This window comes from Varanus komodoensis, unplaced genomic scaffold (assembly GCF_004798865.1).
Source record: "Varanus komodoensis strain SLA01 unplaced genomic scaffold, ASM479886v1 scaffold1, whole genome shotgun sequence".
Classification (NCBI taxonomy): domain Eukaryota; kingdom Metazoa; phylum Chordata; class Lepidosauria; order Squamata; family Varanidae; genus Varanus; species Varanus komodoensis.
Genome location: NW_025335268.1, coordinates 105,245,013 through 105,266,849, shown reverse-complemented (window position 1 = coordinate 105,266,849; position 21,837 = coordinate 105,245,013). Strand labels below are relative to the sequence as shown.

The 21,837-nt window shown below is 38.6% G+C and overlaps 1 protein-coding gene across 4 annotated transcripts in view; it reads right to left on the bottom strand.

Moving 5' to 3' along the window:
• ATRNL1 (attractin like 1) overlaps positions 1–21,837 on the bottom strand; it is a 619,481-nt gene that overhangs the window by 426,251 nt on the left and 171,393 nt on the right. For all 4 annotated transcript variants that reach the window (XR_006415620.1, XM_044439583.1, XM_044439591.1 and 1 more), the window contains exon 20: positions 1,365–1,458. Coding sequence is in view for 3 of the 4 variants with exons in the window: in XM_044439583.1 (XP_044295518.1) it covers positions 1,365–1,458 (94 nt within the window). In the remaining variant the exon portion in view is untranslated. The remainder of the gene's footprint in view (positions 1–1,364; positions 1,459–21,837) is intronic.

The following is a 21,837-nucleotide window of genomic DNA, read 5'->3' as shown; positions in this document are numbered from 1 at the left end:
GTTAGCTATTCACTGTTAATGATGGACTGAGATGATGGGTCACTGATGCAATGCTCTTGAATCTGTACAAGGAAGTGCCTGTGTCTACCCTGTAGATTTCTGGATTAGGCTGAAATTCTAGTTTGGCTCTCCTGCTGAATGTGACTGCCCTCCAAGGAAGAACCTCCCCAAAAATACTTCACAAGATTGCTGCATAATATCTTCTTCGAATGCAGCTTCATTAAGTGTTCAATTTGCAAGCAACATATAAAAAAATAGAGTGGCATTTCCATTGATTTCATTTTGTTTTTAAAAACAAAACAATGTTTTTTGTTTTAAAAAAGAAAACGTATCAACAACAGAACCAAGACCAGTCATTCGCTGAAAACTATTAACACTCCAGCATTCTTAATCCCTCATAATTATTATGGAAATGAGTTATTATTAAGTTGCAAGAAAAAGCATTTGTCTTGGCGAGAATGATCAGGAATTATGTATTTCAAAGTGTCCTTTATATTAAGGAGATAAAAGAATTCTAAGCTGAACAAAATGCTATATATTATTTTGTTTTACAAAGGCAGGCATTAAGAGACAAGTAATGCCTTGTAGCAACTATTTCACTTCATATGGGAAAAGGTTAGTAAACTAATTTCAAAATCTAATTACATAAGGAAAAATCTGAAGACTAACCCACTGCAAAATATTTCTGAAGTGTTAAGATATAATCACCCAGTATTTCGCATATAGTAATTTAAAATTTTGATTTGGGTTCCAGGTACAAATAAAGCAGCAGTCAGAACAGCCCAATATTTCAAGAGACTAATTTACACTTTAGATAATTAGACAATAAGCAATGACTTTTACAACAGGAACAAAGAGCCCTCCAGACAGGTCTATCTGGATGATGTTGCCCTGTTGTCTCAGAGGAGGGAAATAGGGAGCTAGAGAGCTAAAACCACAGTCATGTATGCATATGTGTGGGGAGTACATAAGTGTAACTGAATGAGGGAAAGAACTGTATCCAAACACAAGTCAGCAGGGGCTGCAGCTCTACCAACTGTTGACATGTGACTCCAGATGCACTTGCCTGGAGCCAGCTCAGCCCTCAAGCCAAAACAGATATCCATCCTGATTTAAAAAAAACATTGTACTTTTCCAAAGCAACAGTAGGCAACTTGGAGCTCTCCAGAAGTTTTTGTCTTAACAATCCTGACCACTGGCAATGCCAAAACATCTGGAGTTACCTACCCCTGCTCCAATGGAATAATCAATAAAGGGGCCACTTCAAGAGCTTACATCCTGGCAGAAGTGGAAATGTTCTGAACAAATTCCACTTTATACTTAGATTCCAATTGCTCAATTGAGGCACTATTATTTGTACTCACAGTTGACACTGGTCTCCTTTGATCCCTTTAGTTGTGCAGAAACACTTTCCTGTTTGCATGTGACAAATATTTGCATGTCCACTGCATGTGCAAGCTATAAAATCAAAAAGGAAAATGAGTTAACAAAATATATTGGAATTATGTACCATTTATTTACTTAGTATTTATACAACAGTTAATATAAAGGCATCTTTAAGAGAGAGAGAGAGAGTTTATATATATAATTAAAATATATTAAAATACTAATGTAATATTTGGGTGCCTCTGCTGTCAAATGAATGCATTCAATGACCTGATGACTATAGGTTAGATCCTATAGTCTGTAGATGAAAGGGCCTTTCCATCAGCAAAGTCTTCCACTAACAGAGGGGACAGGGCAAAAATTCTCACCTATTCTTGTTTTCCGGTGCAGTTCTCTGCACCAACTCTGGCACTGTTCTGGAAGGCACTTTTCCCAGCATTCCAGAGCAGATTTAGAGGGAGCAGTATGGAGCTGGAATCAGTTCCACGCACAGCAGATTAAATGATGCAGCCGCAAAACAGGCAAACTCTACCGCTAAACAGTGGCATCACTCCCAGAAACAGAGTGGTACTCTGTCCTCTCTGCTCTGCATTGGTCAGACTTCACCCAGTTTTGGGCACCCATGTTTGCTGTGTTTAGTGTTGCTGTTGTTTAGTTGCAAAGTCATGCCTGACTCCTTGCAACTCCAGGGACCACAGCATGCCAGTCCCTCCTGTCCTCCACTGCCTCCAGGAGTTCACTTAAATTCATGTTAATTGCATCAGTAACATTATCCAACCACCTCATCCTCTGCTGCCCCCTTCTCTTTTTGCCTTCAATCTTTCCCAGCATCAGGGTCTTTTCCAATGAGTCCTTCCTTCTCATTATGTGGCCAAAGTATCTGAGCTTCAGCTTCAGTATCTGTACTTCTAAAGAACAGTCAGGGTTGAGTTCCTTGAGGATTGACTGTATTTATACAAAAGGGCAAACAAACGCCACAAATTAGAAGCTCCTAATATACTTCTCTTCCATGCAGAGGAAGATTATGCCAGCCCAAGACTTGTTGCAGCTTATTCATAATTCTAGGATAATTGGGGACTGAGTCAAGAGCATTTTTAACTGACTTAGCTTTCACTGAGTCTCCACAAACTCTATACATGCCTCTTCTCCCCTATTTTTCCTGTGTTGCACATTCCCTACTGCAACTGAAGGAATCATTTGTTGGTTGGCTGCATTAGAGTAATTTAACTGGAAATACAAATGATTGAGCTAGAGGAACTAGTCTAGATATGTTTTAATTTAATTTAAATTTTGATTAATTAACCAGTCTGATGTCCACTCTGTGACTTCAGATAAATTCAAATATACTTTCTTCATACAGAGCTGGAACCTCTAGCTGCATTTTTCACAAGCTGCAGGTTCTGAACAGGCTCTCGGGTAGCATAGAGTGCATAGCAGTAATATAATCTAGAGAGTACCACGACATAGATTACTGAAGGCAGGGCATCCCCATCCAGATAGAGGCCAGCTCTTCCATCATCTGAAGCTGGCAGAAGGCACTCTGGGCCACTGAAGTCACCTGAGCCTCACATAATAGAGATGGTTTCGGGTTAGGATCAAGATGGATCAAGCTACAAAGCTGATCTCAAGCTGCGGAGAGGGGGTGGGTGCAGCTCTTTCACATTATTGTCTGCTCAGTCATCCAGTTCTGAGAAGGAAGTCCAGGGGCAGAGGTGGGCAGATGACCTGAAGTTTCAAGGTTGCTTAGTAAAGACTCTAAGGCAGAGCATGAGAATCAGCCTGCCTTGGAAAAGGAGGGAGACATTTCATAGTTGGTGGTGAGGACAATAGAGAAGTTCCTTGATGCTGTTAGAAAACAAGTGAAGGAAATGGACCAGTTAAGAAATGTCTGGCATTCCTGCCATCCAGTCCTCAAGCAGCAGAAGCCACCCTGGGGATAGAGCCAGAGAATAGGCTCTGAAATGCAGGGAAAGCTGGCATATTTCAGTTTGGATTCAACTTTTCTTAAGCGTGGATGCTTCTCCCACATCTTGAGATGTGTATTATACTGTAACCAGTAAAGGTTACATAAGAAGTCTGTGCTTCTAAGTTCTTGTCTAAATCTGGAAAAGTGGGAAAGACATCATGCATGACACCACTAACAGCATCTGGGTCTTGCAGCTGAGCAACCAGTTATATTAATCAACTGAAAGGTTTTAATAGATTAAAGAGATGTCCCTGATGAACCAAGCAGCATTTTTTTAAAACAATGTTAATTAGTTTTAATACAAAAATCCTTGCAAAGAGGTTTTGTGAATTTGCCCATGGCTAGCACATCTGATTATGGATGCACAATGCATTCAGTCATAATTCTAACATAGCAGTAATATAGCCAGTGATATATCCTGAAAGGCTATGCATGGCTAATGAAAAACACCAGTAATATTTGGTCAGTTTTGTTTAATCTCTATTTCTGCTGTGATACAGAAATCAGTGGATGTTTTGAAAGATGGCCTCATCACCTGTCATCAGAACTCATTTAATTTATGATTGATATTTGAACTCTGTGTACAGGTATGTGCATGCATACTATATTCAGGAGAAATAAAGTTCAAGGGGCTGTTGGGTTTTCACGCATCATGCATAATGCAACAGATTCTATAATGATGACGATGATGATGTTACATTATAAAGAGACAGTTCTTTTCATCAGATACATGCTCCCAGTCATTACCTGTTCTAACCAAGCCCTACACATTTCCATACAAATGTGCTTTGCCAGTGATTTATCAACATGCTTCATACAAAAATAGGTCAAATCTATTATCATTTCAGAGTTTTCCATAAACTTATGGCAGACAGTGCCACATAATTGACCTTTATTCTGTTGATTAAAGTGAAAATGTAGATAAGAGTTGAAATTATTCAAAGCACTAAAACCTGGTTCCCCAAATTATGAATGAAGAACATTTCTATCTTGTGTGATGGTGGTCAGTATACTTCTTATGATCTGTGGCAGTCCTTAATTCCATAATTTACTTGCATCTTGCTCTGTTTTTTTTTTTTTTTTTTTTTTGGTGATATTTTAGTTTTGAAATACCTGAAGTGTTGAAATGTCCTTCCTTCTCAAAGTGACTTGTTTGTCCTAAGATAATATTACTTGGATGAATGGTTCTATTACTTTCAGTATAATTACCTAGCTGAGCAGATACTTGGAGGCCCCACTTTCCAAAAGGAACTGGAAATAGATTTTTTAGTATTTAAAGGTAGAAACTGATCAGTTTTGTAGCAGACGATTTGTCCACTGCACCCTTTTGCCTATTTTCTAATGTTTCTTCAGATCAGGCATTCAAATTTCTATGAATGAGGTGTGTGTATATGGAAGGATTAGATGGTCAGTCTAAGAGATTATCCTATCTCTCACCTAATATTAATTTTTTTAAAAAAATTAATTCATTTAATTGGTCACCAAAATACTGAAATGGCATGATATGAAGCACAATATAAGATTACCAAAAATAAAGAGTTCTTGGGCCACCATACATTCTTCCCCAGGTTGCCTCAACTGTGAATCCTGGCCATTCTAAATACATTAAATGCATTGCAATACAGGAATTACCAGTATTATCAAATGAAATAGTAACTGTTGTCAGAATATATTATTCTGTATATTCTATTGTATAAGTCACAATGGAATGAGAAACTTCAGGAATTTCCCAGTAATCTTTTAGTATGTGTCACTTTTTGATTGGCATGCGTAGTTGTGGGTTCAGACAACTTCTTTAATATAAGTTCAGGTGTGCATTTAATGTTGTTAAAGATTTTCATAATACAAAAGACAAATAATAAAAACATCTTGTCCACCTTTTAAATAAAGTCCTTTTATTGTAACTTGGTGTCTTAGATCTGAAATCTAAAATACTGTTTCATTAGTTTATTGTTGTATGAAGCTCAAATTGAAATACTGACTGGAGAACTAGCTAAGACACAAAATCTGTGGAAATAACAGAATGTATATCTTTTACATACTTTTATATTTTGTTATTTATTTCAATATAATATTGGTTAATTTATGGGCTGCATTGTACCTGGGTGTATTTTATTATGAGGTGTTTATTATTTTATCTATTTTATCCATTTATTAATTATTTTAATTGTATCTTATGTACTTGATACTGTTTTAACATTTGTAAGCCACCCAGAGAATCTTTGGGTTATGGGGTAGCATAGAAATGGAGATAGACAGACAGACAGACAGACATTGTTTTGCACAACACTTGCTTTTCTATCAGCTTAGAGGCAGCATCCAACTGTGTTATTTCATTAGCAAATTACATTGTGCTAGTGGAAACTAGGTTGGGCACTATGCGTGAGAGAGGAGTCCAGCTAAAGTTGCAAAGTTACAATTGCACGACTTTTAGCGCATGACTGTCCTGCAGTCTTTTTCACATAAGTGTTCTGCAACCCATTATGCAACTGCTTGTCCACCTGGCTGCACAGGCATTATGGGCAACTACGTGTGCAATGGAAAGATGCAGAGGTGCTCCCACAGTGCTCTTTGAGTTGTGGAATGACACCATCACTTGCTAGGTGTCTATCTAAACCTGAGTCAAACTGTGGCTTGGGATTCTCAGCTGCAAAGGGTTTGTCCTGAATCAGAAGGAGAAGCATCTCATCACCTCCACATGCACACAAAACAGGGAAGAAACGAAGAAGGGTCCAGCCATAGTAAATAAGTAATGAGATGACTAGGGATAAAAATATAAGAACAAGGTACATTTCCAAAAGGATTTAAAACAAAAGAAAAAAGGAGGGGAGGGAAGATATTTGCAACAGGCTTGCTTTAGAACAAGAACACGGGGGGGGGGGGGGTTAAACTTAAAAACAACAGAGCCCAGGAGAAGGAAGAAATAGTGTCAAGTTATGCCCTGATGTGGTAGAAAGAAAACACAGAATGGGAGTAAAAAAGTAATGTCAATGCAGCAACTCCATAAGCTATCAAATCCCAGTGATATCAAAAAGACAGCAATAACTGCACACTTAATTACTTCATTGGGGAAGCAATTTGTCATCTACAATTTTAATCTATTTCTTAATTCTTTTGGCCTAGTGACATTTACCCTAATATAAAACTATTGGTCTGGCATACCAGCGAAGATGAAAGCCTTGTGAGAGAAAAACCCCACAAGTACTTTTCATCCTTGAAAGCAAGCTAAAAGATTATGCTAGCACGGTATTTTCTGTAATCATTGTTTATCATTTGCCAAAATCTTCTTAAGTACCTGATTCCTCTGTTAACAAAATCCTCTTTTAGAGTGAGTGGCTTTCTTACCCAAAGTTGATTGCCATTATGCAGATTTATTATGTCAGCAGGGAAAAGCCAATTCATCCATATGCTGTGCATTTCTTTCAGAATCTTTTGTGTCAGAGCCACTGTCCTCCTGTTTCAGCAGGCAAGCCTTGAAAACCATGGCAGCTCAGGGAGAAAGAAAGAGGCAAGGCGGAAGCACCTCTTAAGTAGCTCCAGCATGGATTGGGGGGAAAGCCTCTCACAACGTGCTCCAAATCTGTCCCCTACATCCCACTGTGCCCAAGTAGGATGTAGAGAAATGGCCAGACTCTTGCCTATTATGGATTGTTCAGTGGGAGTTGCCAGATTCCGAAGAGGAGGGAAAGGAAACAAAGGTGGGGCAGGAGCTGAAGCCTTTGAAGCTCCTTCAACCGTGCCTAGTGCCTAGTGAAATTTCGCGGGTCAAGCATGAAAATCAGCCTGTTTAGAAGAGGCTGAAAGGGTTTCAGGAGGGTGGGGGGGAAGCATGTGTGAATTCAGTCCTTGAGCCAGTGAGGAGGCATAAGGAAATGAACTGCTCAGTTGGATGGGGTCTGCTGTTCAGGCCATCTTGCTCTCCAGCAGTGAGAGCCAACCTGATGGTGGAGCCAGAAGCTTTACAGAAAGGAAGGGACCAGGGGAGGTTTCACGTTTTTATTCAATTCTGTACCTGAGCAGAGGCTTCACTTTTTAGCTTTAGCATAAGGTTATTTAGCACTCAAACTGTTCTGTTATTTGTACATTCTCAATAAAAGAACTGCATGTCAAAGGACTGTTTTATGTTCTGAAAGCAGAGGGAAGGAACCAATGCATAACAAGGACCCAGAGAAGCACACTGGTGAGAAACGGCTCAAACAGAGCCAGGACAGCCTCCCTTTTGTTGCCATGGTCACCTGCACCTTGATGTAAAACAAACCCCTTTGGGCAGCAAGGGAATCAAGCTTGGCTTTAAAATAAATCACTTGACTTTGCAACCTCTGACCTCAAATGCAGCTACTTCCAATCAGGTTCCATGCATAGGTTAGTTTGGCTTCTTCTCCCTGGTCCTGTACAGAAAAAGAGTCAGGATTTTGGGAGAGCAAATATTATTAAATTTGGCCAAATTGAGTAAGCTTGATTTTTCTGAGATAAGCTATATTTTAACATATATTATGTATATGGACAGTTTGAGTCTCTCTTGCATAAGATTTTTTTTGGTTTAGGCAAACACATGTATTTACTTAGTGTTATAGTTAAACTAAACATGAATATTGGAATATGACTAACTTAACAATTGCTAAGCATTGCTTTCTGAGAAGTTGCTGTTATGTGCTATTAGGTCATGGCCAACATATGATGACTGTATGAATGAATTCCCTCCAAAATTCCCTGTCTACTTGGAAGTATTTGTCCAATTCTGAGGAGGAGGTGACGGGGATAGAGGATGCACCCCTGCCCCGCCAACAGATTAGCCAGAAAGGGTAAACAAAAACTGCAGGGCCCTCTAGACAGATTACTGGGAAAGGTACAGGGGACCACAGGGGAGAAGAGAGGGTGTCTACTAACGTTAACTCTAGATTTCACCCACTGTATCTGATATTCATCAATTTGATAATCTAACAGTATCTTTTTTAGGCAAACAATCTCTACTTCTTGTGAAATGAATATTTGTCACAGCTTCAACCAGCGGCTATATTTCTGCCAGTTATGTAAATAAACAGGTTTCAAAATATCATATATTGCTAATGAAGGAGCACATATTTATTGAGTATGTCTGACACTAAATTGTATTGGAACTCCTTCAGATACTATCAATATAAATATTCTTGTGTGTTAGCTTAAAAATCATGTTTTTATAGCACATTTAGTGAGAAATATACATTACACTTCATTATGCTTGTGTCTGTGCTTATTTTTTTCCATTTGTCTGCCCTTGACAAATGCAGAAGAAATAACGAGTTTTTAATATAAGCAATGTGTACTGTTTAATTTATCACAACCTAAAGCTTAAATGCTCGATTTTATAGCAAATGATTACAAGATGGTCAGATAACTGAAGAAGTTCCAATCGAAGAAAAGCTATTTGCAGTGGCATTGGACTATGGGATATACTGAACACTTTCAGTTCTGGTGAAAATACGGATTCTGCTTTTATCCTGCTATTGCACTACAAATGAGCAAAAAGGGGTAGCTGGTTACATGCACCTGTATTTTAAGACACTATCTTGAATTTAATCTCTTTGATGACAGACTACAAACTTTATTCAGGCACCACAAAACTTCAATACCTAGCTTCAGAGGTAAACTTGGCCTTCATATATGCGCATTAACGTTTGGCTGAGTTCTTAGGATTTGGGAACAGGAGGGCCATTAGCAACTGTAATTGACTAACATGGCAGGTCAATTCGATGAGGTCTCAGATAATCTCACTGATTATCGATTCTAGAATAATTCCATGATTTTTCCTATCAAGGATGATAACTGTGGCTAAAAGAGGAAAATTTTACAAATTAGCATTATATCTTGCCCTGAGGGCGGGGGGGGGGGGGGAACCCTTTCCCAATTAATTTCGTACAATTGTAGGCTCTTTGTAAAGGACTATAGGAAGTGGGTGGTTCTTTTTACCTTTGCCTGATCCTGTGGGAGAAGCTGCTAGCTGTGGGCAATATGCCAGCACACTTTTAAAAATCTATTTCTCAGTTTTAATTTACAAGTTTTGAATTTTGTGGCAGTGACACCGTTCTATCTTTCCAATTTTTCTGCATGGCCAGCCAGGCCTAATGATAGGAAAAGCAGTAATTTTGGTCACTTAAGAAACTCCCCACTTCCCTTTTCTTTTATGTATCCTGCATATTATTTTTTATTTCAAGGTTATGAATCTTTAAACACATGACTATGAGTTCCGATAACTGGTTAATCTTGCTTTTAGGCTGACCCCCTTGTTTTTCATTCTCACCTTGTAAAACCATCTCCAGTCTACTGCTATAATTAACCTTCCTGTCTTGTCTGCAAGAACGCAAGCTATAATAAATAAACTAGTCCTGCTTTTAAGCCAGCGCCCAATTATATTTTAGGTTGCAGCAGATCATATTAGCCATGCTGTAGAAACCAAACCGATTTGGGTTTATCTGAACTGGTCCTTTCAGATACACTATTTATTTATTTAGAAAATTTCTATGCCACCCCATTCGCCAAAGCCTCGGGGTGGCTCACAACATGAATCAATTAAAATAAAATAAGTTAACAATATAAAATAAGTCGCCCTGGCCAAAAATAAAATAAATAAATACTATTAGCAGTTAAAATGCCATTTGAATAAAAAGGTGAACAGATGAACAGATGATCACAGATCATACTGACCATATGTAATGCTTTTTATGCATTGGCATAATGCATCTTCTTGATTCATATACAAATGAAATAGACTTGGTTTTCTCTCAAATGTTCTTCATAAAAATAAACTCACATTTGAAATAAACTCACCAGTGGGAAATTGAAGCCTGATAACCTCCTCATACCATAAGCATCCTTACAGAAGACAGTGGGGCTGTTTGTACAGTGCATCCAAACCTGATAAATGACTTCAATCCTAGGATAAATAAACTTAAACTTAAAGAATGAAAGTTCCCTATCCTTTCAATGACAGTGAATGATTGTAGTCTCTACTGAACACTGTGGGAGGAGGCACAGTGGTGGGGATAATGGAGAAAGAGAAGCCACTCAGAATTGGAGAGACATTCCCGGAGAGGGAAGTGTGAGCTAGAACTTTCTGGATTTCATGAAAGCTGCTCCTTGGGTTTCCGCATTGAGCAAGGCAGAGCAGAGCAGAGAAGATATGTTTTCACAAGTACATAGTGATCCATCAAGGCACAAAAGGCTCTAAGCCCACTTAGATGTCCACATCCCTAAGGTACTCGGCACTAGCATATCAGGGCCCTGTTCCATTTCCTTCTTACCTACATTTGGATTGAAAATCTCAAACCCACAGCGATGCATCGTACCCCATTCCTGGACAGAGGGAAGTGTGTGTGTGTGGGGGGGGGGTGGAACTGCAAGTAAGGACTTTAAGCTTGCTAATCTTGTCTCCCTCCCCAGTTTAAAGAGGTCAAGATGTCCCATCCCACCAAACATCAAAATGTGTCCTTTATATCATTTTTAATAAGCACAGTCCTAAAAGGAACTTGCTACTCTACAAGAATAATTAGACATGAGTAAAAAAGATATGTGTGATGTACAAAGACCATGAGGAAGAACTTGGTACTTTACAAGAATAATTGGACATGAACAGAAAGATATATGTCTAAATTTTACAATTCTTATTAGTTAAAAATCACAATGTATTTTCCTGTAATACTGCACTGAGTGCTGAACTCTAGTTAGCTTTGTTACTTTTATTTAGTACATGCATTGTCTTCACTATATTCCGTAAGTTTTCAATCACAGAAAACATTCAGACATTGTCTTTCCCACAAATTAGTTAAGGACATTCTGTATTCTGATTAAAAGAAAACCCTTTGTCTTTGCTGACTAACAAATCCAAAATACCCTGAACAGCTTCTGTGTATCAGATAATTCCAGAGGATGTGGTTTCAGTGAGATAATCATATCCCTTAGGACATCCTAGGGATTGATAATGCATTGTATCTTCTTTTTGTTCAGAGGATAAACATATGTCTGTCAGGCCCAATTTCACAGAGCATATTGAGATGCCATTTCAAAATTATAAGGTTTCATGTTCGGCTAAAAGTAATGTCACATTAAATAAAAAATCTTCTTCAAAGTCATAGGAAGCTTGAAGAAGGTGCTGGGCATGATAACAGTTAAGGAATCTCTGAAACACTGAAATAATCAATATTAATGGGCAGGTTCTTATGTAAAGTCGACCCATCATGATAATTCACCAGAGTGGATTGGAGGAATCCCACAAGCAACCACAATGTGCCAAATGACAAGCACACTCATTATGGTTGCTTTGCTCCCTCCCCTGCACCTTCCGCCTTGTTCTTTCTGGTGATATCCCAGGGGACATTGCAAGGAGGAATCTGGCTCCTCTGTCTGACAGCCGTGCTGCAAGCTGTTTTCATCTCACTAAAGCTGTCAGACAGTCCCCATTGCACAATCAGAGCTCGTGCCATGAAGCATAATGGGGTAAACTGCCAGTCTGACAGTTGCAATGAGTGGTGTCCTGTACATTCCTTCTGCCCTAACCCTAACCCTTGTTAGTGTCATCGTGTGTCAACACAGTCAGTACTGACTGTCCTTTAAAGAGCAAGATTTAATTGAGGAGTTTTACTGCAGTCTAGTAAAATGTTCCACAGATAATGAGATGCACATCTAGGGCTCCATCCAACATTATGGAAGTGGACTTCAGTTTGCACAATGGGATAGTCCTTTCCTCTGCTTCCCTTTGCAATCCCCACACAACCTCAAGAGAACAAGCAATCACGTCTGTCATCAGGGGTTACACGGAGGAGAAAAAATTCCATCCATTTGCACTGGATCCACTCATGCAGTTCCATAGAATCCAGGTTCAGTCATTCAGTTCCATGTTGAAAGCACTGTAAAACACCATGAAAGTGGGATCTTGGATCTGTCCTCAGTACTACACTCAACAGGAAAGTACACCTGGGGGCATATTTCAGTTCCAGTACATGACTTGGTTCACTTACAGTTGCTTAACTTTGTTTTTGTTATCTTCTGGAAGCTATCTCTTCTTTCATCTTCTTTTGTTGTTCTCTTCAGTTTCTTTGCACTGGAAATGCAATAGTTCTTTCTGCCTCTGCATGATAGTCTCAGAAATTTTGCATTCATATTTCTGACTTGATTTCTGTCAAGGCCAGAATCTCCAGGTGGGACTTTTGCTTCTCACGTTTCCTTAACAATCGTGTTTCTTCTGTCATCCATATAGACTTACTGTTTTTTGGCAACAGAAATTGTTTGTTTTAGCTTCCTACAGGCTATTGTGCTTCTGAATCTCAGTCAACTGAGTTCCACATAAAATCTGCTCTTTATGTGGACTTTAAATTGATCAGGAATGTTATTTAAGGTGTATTTTGGCACTATATTTCAGTTAATAACTTTTTCAGCTTGACTCTGATTTTTGATATTAAGAGTTCATGGTCGCCACTACAATCTGCACAAGGTCTTGCTTTGTCAGCAAGAATACAGATTCTCCATCTTTCACTACCAGTTACATAGTCTATTTGATTTCTGTATTGCCCATCTTGTTATGTCCATGTATACAGTCATCTGGTCAGTTGCCTGAAGTATGCATTTACGATAAACAGATTGTTGGCTTCACAAAATTCTATGAATCATTTTCCTACTTCATTTCTAGGCCAAATTTCCCACACAAGAATTGATTTGGCTTTGCTTCCTACTTTTGCATTCCATTCACCTAAATTTATCATAATTCCTTGTTTTGGTGTGCTATCAATTCCCACTTGAAAATTCTGATTGATATTATTTGGTCAGATGTTGCATGATAGGTTTTTAATGTATGTTCTACTTCTTGCCTCACTATTAGATCCACTCTATTTCTTCCCAGTTTTTCATTTCCAGAGTAGAACACTTTGTGTTTGTCTGATTGAAAATGCCCCATTCCAGTCCATTTTAGTTCACTCACACCAAGCACTGTGATGTTTAGCTGTTCCATGTCCTGCTTTACCACTTCCAGATTGCCTTGATTCATACTTCTCAAATTCCATGCTCCAATTTTATGTGTTGTGCAACCCTGGAAGTCTGTGTCAGCCACTAGATTTGTTTTTGACTTTGCTCTAGTTGCATAATTCGTCACAGTGCTATTCATACTTGTCCTTTGCTCTTCCCCAGTAGCTCATGGGGTGCCTTTCAAACTGGTGGTCTCATCTTCTGGAACTATCTCTTGTTTCATTTTGGACTGATTCAACATGGAGTTTTCAAGGTAAGAAGATTCAGAAGTAGTTACCATTACCTTCTTCACAGTACTAACCTGAGTTAGCTTGAGCATCACTGCCATTGTCTGTGAAACATCCTCCACCAGTATCGTCAACTAGCACTCCTACCCAAGTACCTGCCCTTCAGGATTTTCTCTAGTCCCATCACCATTAGAAAGATCCAATCTCTTATGCTGATGTGACTGTTACTTCTGAAAAGGGCAGATGCACCTTAGCCTGGTGTCTCTAACCTGACCCTTCCACCTTGGTTGATCCTGCTAGGAAACCAATCTTGTGAGACAGTCTGTCCTCCTGGTGGCATTGTTCTTGGCTTCTCTGACACTCTTAAACCTCCTCATCATCTTAAAGTGTGCATCCAAGAGGGTTTTTTTTTTGACCTGGCTAATTTATTTAAGCCAGAGTGCATTATGCTGCATGTAAGCAGCAAGTTACCAAACTACACCCCTGTCACAGCTTCTTGTTTAACAACCTTCCTGTTTAATTATCTGGAAAAGTTCACTAGCAGCATATGAATTCAATACCACATTCAGGCAGTTTTGTACCAGATCAATCATTCAGATTAGAATTCCAGGGAAGCAAGAAGAATGTAAACATACAAATAGCATCTATTATATGAAGACAAGTTTCATTTAAAAATTGCCAATGAACACAGAAAAAATCTTTTGCTCAAACTTAGCCTTTATTTAGTCAATATGGTATTTGCTGTACCATATCTGACCACAGTGCAGTTATATTCATCCTTCAAAGCAGCAACAAGCAACTTCGAGTGGTCTGAGAGCCACTGTGATGTGCTGGTTAAAGGGCTGGACTGGAGAAGTGGAAGATCCAGTTCTAGTTCCCACTCAGCTGTGAAGCTCATGGGATAACTTTAGACTAGTTGCAGACTCTTAGCCTAATTGCAAGGATCTTGTGAGGATAAAAATGAAGTGTAGAACTATACAAGCCACACTAGATTCCTTGCAAGAAGGAAATGGCAAAATATCAATGCATCGTATCATCATCATCATCATCATCATCTTATTTTTATTTGCAACCCCTGGACTGTTCCAGGGCTGCACTTCACCTTTCTTACTATCCAGCATGGTAAAACCTCCAGTGCTTTCCCATTGATATTCACTGGCAAGCTGCTACATAGGTTCAAAATTTGGGCTTTGTGTCACCCACCCATCCTAAGCAAGTATACTTAACATGTCCTTGCTAGGTAGCAGTAGAAAAAATGAAGCTCAATTTAATATTACACATAACCAACATTCCAATAAAAACCTTGGACATATCACTGCCACAATATAACTGAACCTAAAATGATCATTTCTACATTTTTAATACAAACAGCATGGAAATGGTTTTGAGGCAGCAAGACGTGCCTAAACCTTTATTATATTTTTAACATATACATTTAAATGCTATTTGGAGCAAATAACTATATAAATACTGTATATACAACATGAACAATGCACAAACAACATTATTGGAATGCTATATAATTTATTAAAGAAAATCCTTGCTGTAAAATTACCACCCGTATTAAAGTTATTTAATACTAAACTGTGGTGTGATTGCTTCTGGGCTGCTGGCTCAGCATAAAAATGTAGTTTCCCATTCTGACAATGGAATAAGTACAAACATTTTCATGAAGCATGCATTTTACACAATTGAGTTTAAAAGACATTGGTTGTTTTCCTTCTTATTTCAACTACAACTAAAAAGGTGGTTTCTATTTAAAAATTAATTCACTACATACGTTTATTTTTTGGTTTACTCTGGATTTCTACACCAAAATTTTGCACATGGATAATTCTAGAATGTACCTGAGCACAATTTAAATGTGCCTGTCTCAAGAAACATTAATAAAAGATATGCCACAGGTATTACTCCCAGCATGTTCATTGATTTATTAACATTCAGGGCAGCACTAAACCAAACTAATGCAGACTGGAAGTCTCATGTTCATAGGGATTATTGAAAGATAGCTAAGGAATAATTTAAAAGACTAAAGATACAGCAGGTTATTGCAAGCTATTGACAGCATTCTTATGAATATGAAGTGTGTCCATTTACATCCCAAACCAATGATCAGCAGTTTATTTGTATATTGCAATCATGATAATCATCCATTGCCATCTGAAATCAAAGCAAAACACTGGAATTGTCAATAAATTATGCACATTGTTAAGCCCTAGAAGAATCTGATGAATCCTGCTCAGGTGAAACATAGAGGAATTACAGGGAAAGATTTAAACGTTTATTTTTATTCTACTTCTTGACTAGACTCCTCAAAGTAGCTTATATATTTATAAGATACAACACACATGCTTAAGAAAGAAAATGAACAACACAATGACCTGCCCTTCAGCAGGATCCAATATCAAAAGTTTCTTCCGAAAAGATAACTAATATTATTTGACCCTTTGAGGCGGTCAGTTCAGGTAGGGCAGGCCCTGTTGTCATGAATCACACTAAGCTGTACTAGGGCCATTTGTGTTCTATTCAACATCATTTGTAAAGACACTCCCCCCAAAGCAATTGAATGAACCTGAATAAATACTAAAAGTGGAAATATAGAGCTAAGGTAAGATAGAGCTGCTAACACATTGCAACAAAAAATAAACTGCACATTTACAAGAAGGCTGGTGTTTTTTCTACATGAGCTATGTTTTATGATATTTTTTTTTCCTGTTGAAGCATAACAAAATAACAACAGTGCCCTAAACAAGCAGGAAAAAATGCACATGACTGATTACTGACAAATTCTGCCTTCAGCATTAGTCCACCACAACCCATCAAATAAAGTTTCCAAATAATCTCTGGTCCTTAGGGTCACAGCGGCCTGCAGCAGAAAGGAAGGCTGCTTTCTGTGAATGTTCATAAGATACATCCAATCTCTTTGCATCTAAATTTCATCAGTACATTTTCCCATAAATCATAACCAAAGTTTAGCAATGAATCTCTGGAAGATTATCAGCCTTTATTTTTATTCCATTAGTGGTATTAGGAAAAACTGAAAATTAATCTAATTTGGTGTCTTGCTGATAACAAATTGTTGTACTTTGCGCACAAAATGCAATATTGAAAATTAATGTAAAAGCTTGTCTTAGTAAGTTAATTCTTTCTTAGTGTGAACTGAAGGTGTCAGGCAAGAAAATGATATCTTGCTATGCATGACTATTCATACCTTCTGAAAATTAATAAACTTTTGACTCTGTAAAATCACAATTTCATGGATTTTGTTTCATACGTCAAAAGTGACCGTACTCTTGAGTACCATATGGTGAACATGAGTCTGCACTACCAAATCAAATTAAACATTTGGAGGAACATTCTTGCTTTCTAATATCACAGTCTTTCTTAAATATATATAAATCCAGCATGAAAAATATGAGCAAGAACATAAAATGCTTATTGGCCAAAAAAGAAAAAAAAATGGGCAGGGGAGAGACCCCATTATAGCAGAACATTTATTCCATAATTAATACAGAAACCTGTCCAGAATCTTGACTTGGGTAAATTACTAGTCAATATAATTTAATGAGTGTTTCCCTCAAAGCATTCTGTGAAAATAAGTTTGATCTTGCACATTGCTAAACCCAGTGGGAACACGCAGTACAGAACATATGTTTGGCAGAAACTCATTTCCTTGAATACACATGTGTTTCTTCTCTCACTTGCTTCCTGTGAATATTCATTCTGTATAATTAAGGGTTCTTTTTAACTCAAAAGCTTGCACCTCTAAACCAGCGGTGGCTTGTCCACTAATGCTATGATTCTATTTCTAAACACCTACCAAAGCTAGCAACAATTAAATGTGCTTTGTTTTCTGTAATGCTGGAGCAGGAAGAGCTACAAGGTTTTGAAATAATAGCTGAAGTACTCTATAAAGACCCAGAATCAATTACATTCCAAGAACCCTACAGAACAGCCTTCCCCAACCTGATGCTCACCAGATGTTTTAAACTATTGCTCCAAGCATACTTGACCATTGCCCATGTTGGCTGGGCCCAGTGGAAGCTGAAGTCCAAAACCCCTGAAAGGGTACCATCCTGGAGGAAGCTTCTCTGGGGCTGGTGGGAGCTATACTCTGAAAGATGTGTAAGCTGCCATGTTGGAGAAGTCCAACATACAGGAATCATTTTTTTATATAAAGAATTAATATGGTACACAAGGCTATCTAGGAGCTTCTGTTATTGCAGTGATGCTTATCTATGGGAACAGATCGTTCCTTTTCCCTGGATACCAACATAGGAAAAATGGATGTGGATGTTTTGGGGAAAAGAAGCACTTAAATCCAGGATTATAGGATGGAAAGCAGAAGACTTGAGGCCCCTTTCCCCTCACATTAGATGTTTTCATCCACCCCAAGCAGTCCTATCAAGCTATAAAAAACACAAAAGCAATATGTGATGGCCTAAAAATTCCCACTAACTGTAAATAAGAATGAATGGTAAGGCATAGTGGCAATACTTGCAATTGCAACATATGTTAGAATCTAGATTTGGCCTTTTTTGCAGCTTCGGAGTCTTCTATACTACTTGAAGTACTTATTCAGGCAGATCACTTATTCAGATTGTTACATGGACCATATTATTATTATTATTATTATTATTATTATTATTATTATTATTATAACATTTCTATGCTGCCCCTTGCCGAAGCTTATTTTTGGTGGCCTTAAACATTAACAGAATAGGGAGTGGGACTGTCCCATTTTGTCTTATTAGTTGATCCCCACTTTAGCATCTGTACCTGAAGCATCTGCAGAACTTGGTTCATGTCTTTTTCAGCAAAAACACTTGTTCCATGATTACCACATACCACAATGTCTCTTTAATAAGAGTAAGTCAGCCAGTCATTGCTGTTGGCTAGTTATTGATACACAGGTCCTCTTAAATTATCTACCTGTTTCTTGGAAGCTAACATTTGGCAAGGACAAATGGCTTTTGACAGTCTAAAGAATGATATTACAAAATTGGAAGGATGATCTGTGCATGCATCGCTGTGCCTACATGCAGCCTGCTGTTGGCAAGATTCTATAGCTAAGAGCTACACTGGATGGGATTCCCTCTCCTTCCTGTCCCAGGTTTACACTGGAGGAGCTGCTGCCCATTCTTTCCATTTCATTGATACTGTCAAACGCCACAAGATTGAGGGAGGAGTGTTGTGACACCCGGTCTAGCCCTCAAGAAGGATGCAGGGAAGTTGTAAAACTGGAGGACCAAGGAGAGGACTGCTCTGCCAAAGAAGCAGTAAGGCCTTGAGTGGGTGTCTAGCCTCTAGTGCTTGATGAATCTTGTGGCAGCTCTGCAGAAGCATCCTTGTAAGCAGAGCTGTGGGCCTGGCCAATGCTCAGGTGGAGTTAGCCTTTGGAGGAGTTCTGAACTGAAGCCCAGGGAGGTGTTGTTGTGACACAGTTCACCAATCTCTGAGCCAAACATGAGCTCCCCTTGTTCTGTCCATTCTAGCAGATGAGGAGTCTTGGTGATTGGTAGAAGAATCCTGTCTTGGACAGGTAGAAAGTAAAGATGTCCAGCAAATATAGGGTGAACTCCATTGGCTTGGCAGGAGCAGAAAGAAGTCTGGGAGGATGAGCTAAAATGCCAACACAACCTTGGAAAGGAAAGCTGAATCTGGCCAGAACACTGCCTTGTCCCTGTGGCAGCTGAGGTAGGGGTGGTTTATCTGGAGGGCACACAGTTCCCTGGTACATCTGGATGATGTGATAGCCACCAGAAAGGCAATCTTCCAGGTCGACCATACCAGCTCCCAACAATCATCTAATTGTTGGACTATATTAGATAAGGCTGAACAATGAGCATGTGAACTATCTTTAATTCAATACTTAAGGAGATTTATCATTTATGATGTGCTCTTTTGCTACAAAATATTGCTTTGTTAAATCCTATCAGCAACATGTTGTAAGCCGCCCCGAGGTTTCGGCAAGGGGCGGCATAGAAATGTTATAATAATAATAATAATAACAACAACATATTTGCTAAATTGGAGCAGTTATTGTCAAAGTGTTGGGAAAAGCTGTCCATGCATTGCCAAGTCTTCCCTGCTCTTGCTGTAATATAAGATCAACATTTTTCCTATTTCTCAGCAAAAGGCTAAACTTTAGGACATGAGCATTAGACTGTAACATATATTATGTTAGACTGCAACTCAGCTCTAGGCTGCTGAGCCAATGGATAAACACAGGGAGAAAATTTCAAGCAAACTTAATTTATCATTGCCAAAACTAAGAATACACAATAATTTGTCAGAAGGACTTGATCACTAACATCAAATGCAACTTGTTTTAAGATTATCATTCATACTTGGAAATGATCAAATGTGAATGGAAAGGATAAAGGGACAATACATAAATCAACTTTTAGGATCTCTTCTGTACCATCTTACAATCAAGGAGCCATCAATTACAGAACCTTCAAGTTCACTGTGTTCTTGAAATAAGGTGCTGAGTTAGCATAAAGCATGCACTACATGGATTTGAGGCAGACCCTTTTGTTTTTAAGATAGTACAAGAGAAATGTTACCATTATTGCAAGCATTTGTCACCACACAGAGGGCTTCAAATAAATAGCCTTTTGGAAGTTGCTGACAGGGTATGGGTAGGAATTAGATACTATAGCTTCCCTAGAAAACAACACTGTCAGCAATATGTTTTAGTTACATGTTTCTAGGCAAAATGGTAATTAAAAAAGAAGTGCATTTGTGTCTGTGTGTCTACATCAAGGTAAGAACAATGAGTTAAACCCAGACTAAGTAAGCTAGTTTTAGTCTCATTGAAAGTATTGGAACATATTAGTCATAATTACCTTGCCTCTTTAAAACTGAAGCATGACTAAATTGGTCTGGACCCAAACCAATAACATTAAAAGAAGTGTTTTGGCTATAATTACATCATTGCAATTTTGGCTATGCTGGCTAGGACAGAGGGAAGACACAGGCCAAAACATTCATTAAAACTATTTTAACTTAGATTTAGAAAAATACTGTTAATGGTTTAAAACAGTATTGTCTTGTGCTGGGTACATGCAAATAACAAATAACAAAATGACCCCTAAAATCTCTCCCTCTCCCTCTCTCACACACACAATGATTTTGATGTGGAGATGGTTATTTCCTCACTGCTACTAGGAGTAAAAAACAGCTGTGATCTAGATCATGTTTGCTGGAAGTGAAGTTTTCAACTCACTCCACCACCAGCAGCAACCTTTCCACCTCTTCATCTCAGCCCGCAGGGATCGGAGATGAATGCATGCACACACACGTATGTAGGCATCCATACATCTGTGTGCATCTGTGTGTGAACTCTAAACCAACATCTGACAATGCCTCTTGCACTCATGTCACCTGACAATGCCTCTTGCCAAAAGTATGCTCATTCTTGATATAAACCACGTTCTCTACAATCTGAATTCCTTCCTTCCTCCTCTGTCTGGATAGCCTCATGCACCAAAACTGTGCCAGAGCCCCACTTTGAGAAGGGGACAAAAGAAAGATTCAATCCCACTGTTCAAGTAGCCAAATCCCCTTTTAAATCTGCATTTGCAACTCAAAAAACAACCAGCTAGAGTCAGAAACTGGTGATTCCTATAGTGCTGCTTTTCTCTACCAGCTATCTTCATCTTCTCTGTACTCCTTCCACTAAATCTCAAAGAATCCAATATTTTCAAGGAGTCCAAAATATTCTGCTTCTTTTAACATCAAATTAAAACAGCCCATTATAGTGTTTTGGTGCCCCATCTTCTCATTTTGCCTGCCGCCATCTGTATTAGGAATTGCTCTTTGTTCTCTTTGAGAACTGCAACTTACAAGAAAATTGACCAGATACATAGAGACTCATGTCTCTTAGCTATGAATGTGCACTTGTGCACTTCTAAAAGATTTCTGCCACCACCAACAGCAGAACAGACTATATTATGATATCTGTGCCTATTTCTGGTACTGAAAGAAAAAACTGGGATACCAGTTTTTGGTTGTATCAAAGTGTTGCTTGGATAACAATGGAAAGGTGTCACTGGTCAGGGCATAGATATCATGAAGAGCAACAAAAATATTCTGCCACTCTTACTGAATGGCTTGATAGATGCTATGGGCAATGAATACTGAAATTGGTCTTCGGGGTTCAAGTGACATGACAACAAATAATGGATCCAACAATGCTAGAACAAGCCATACACTGTCAGCCTGGCTTATTGATTGAAATTAAGCCTTTCTGTGGGATGATAC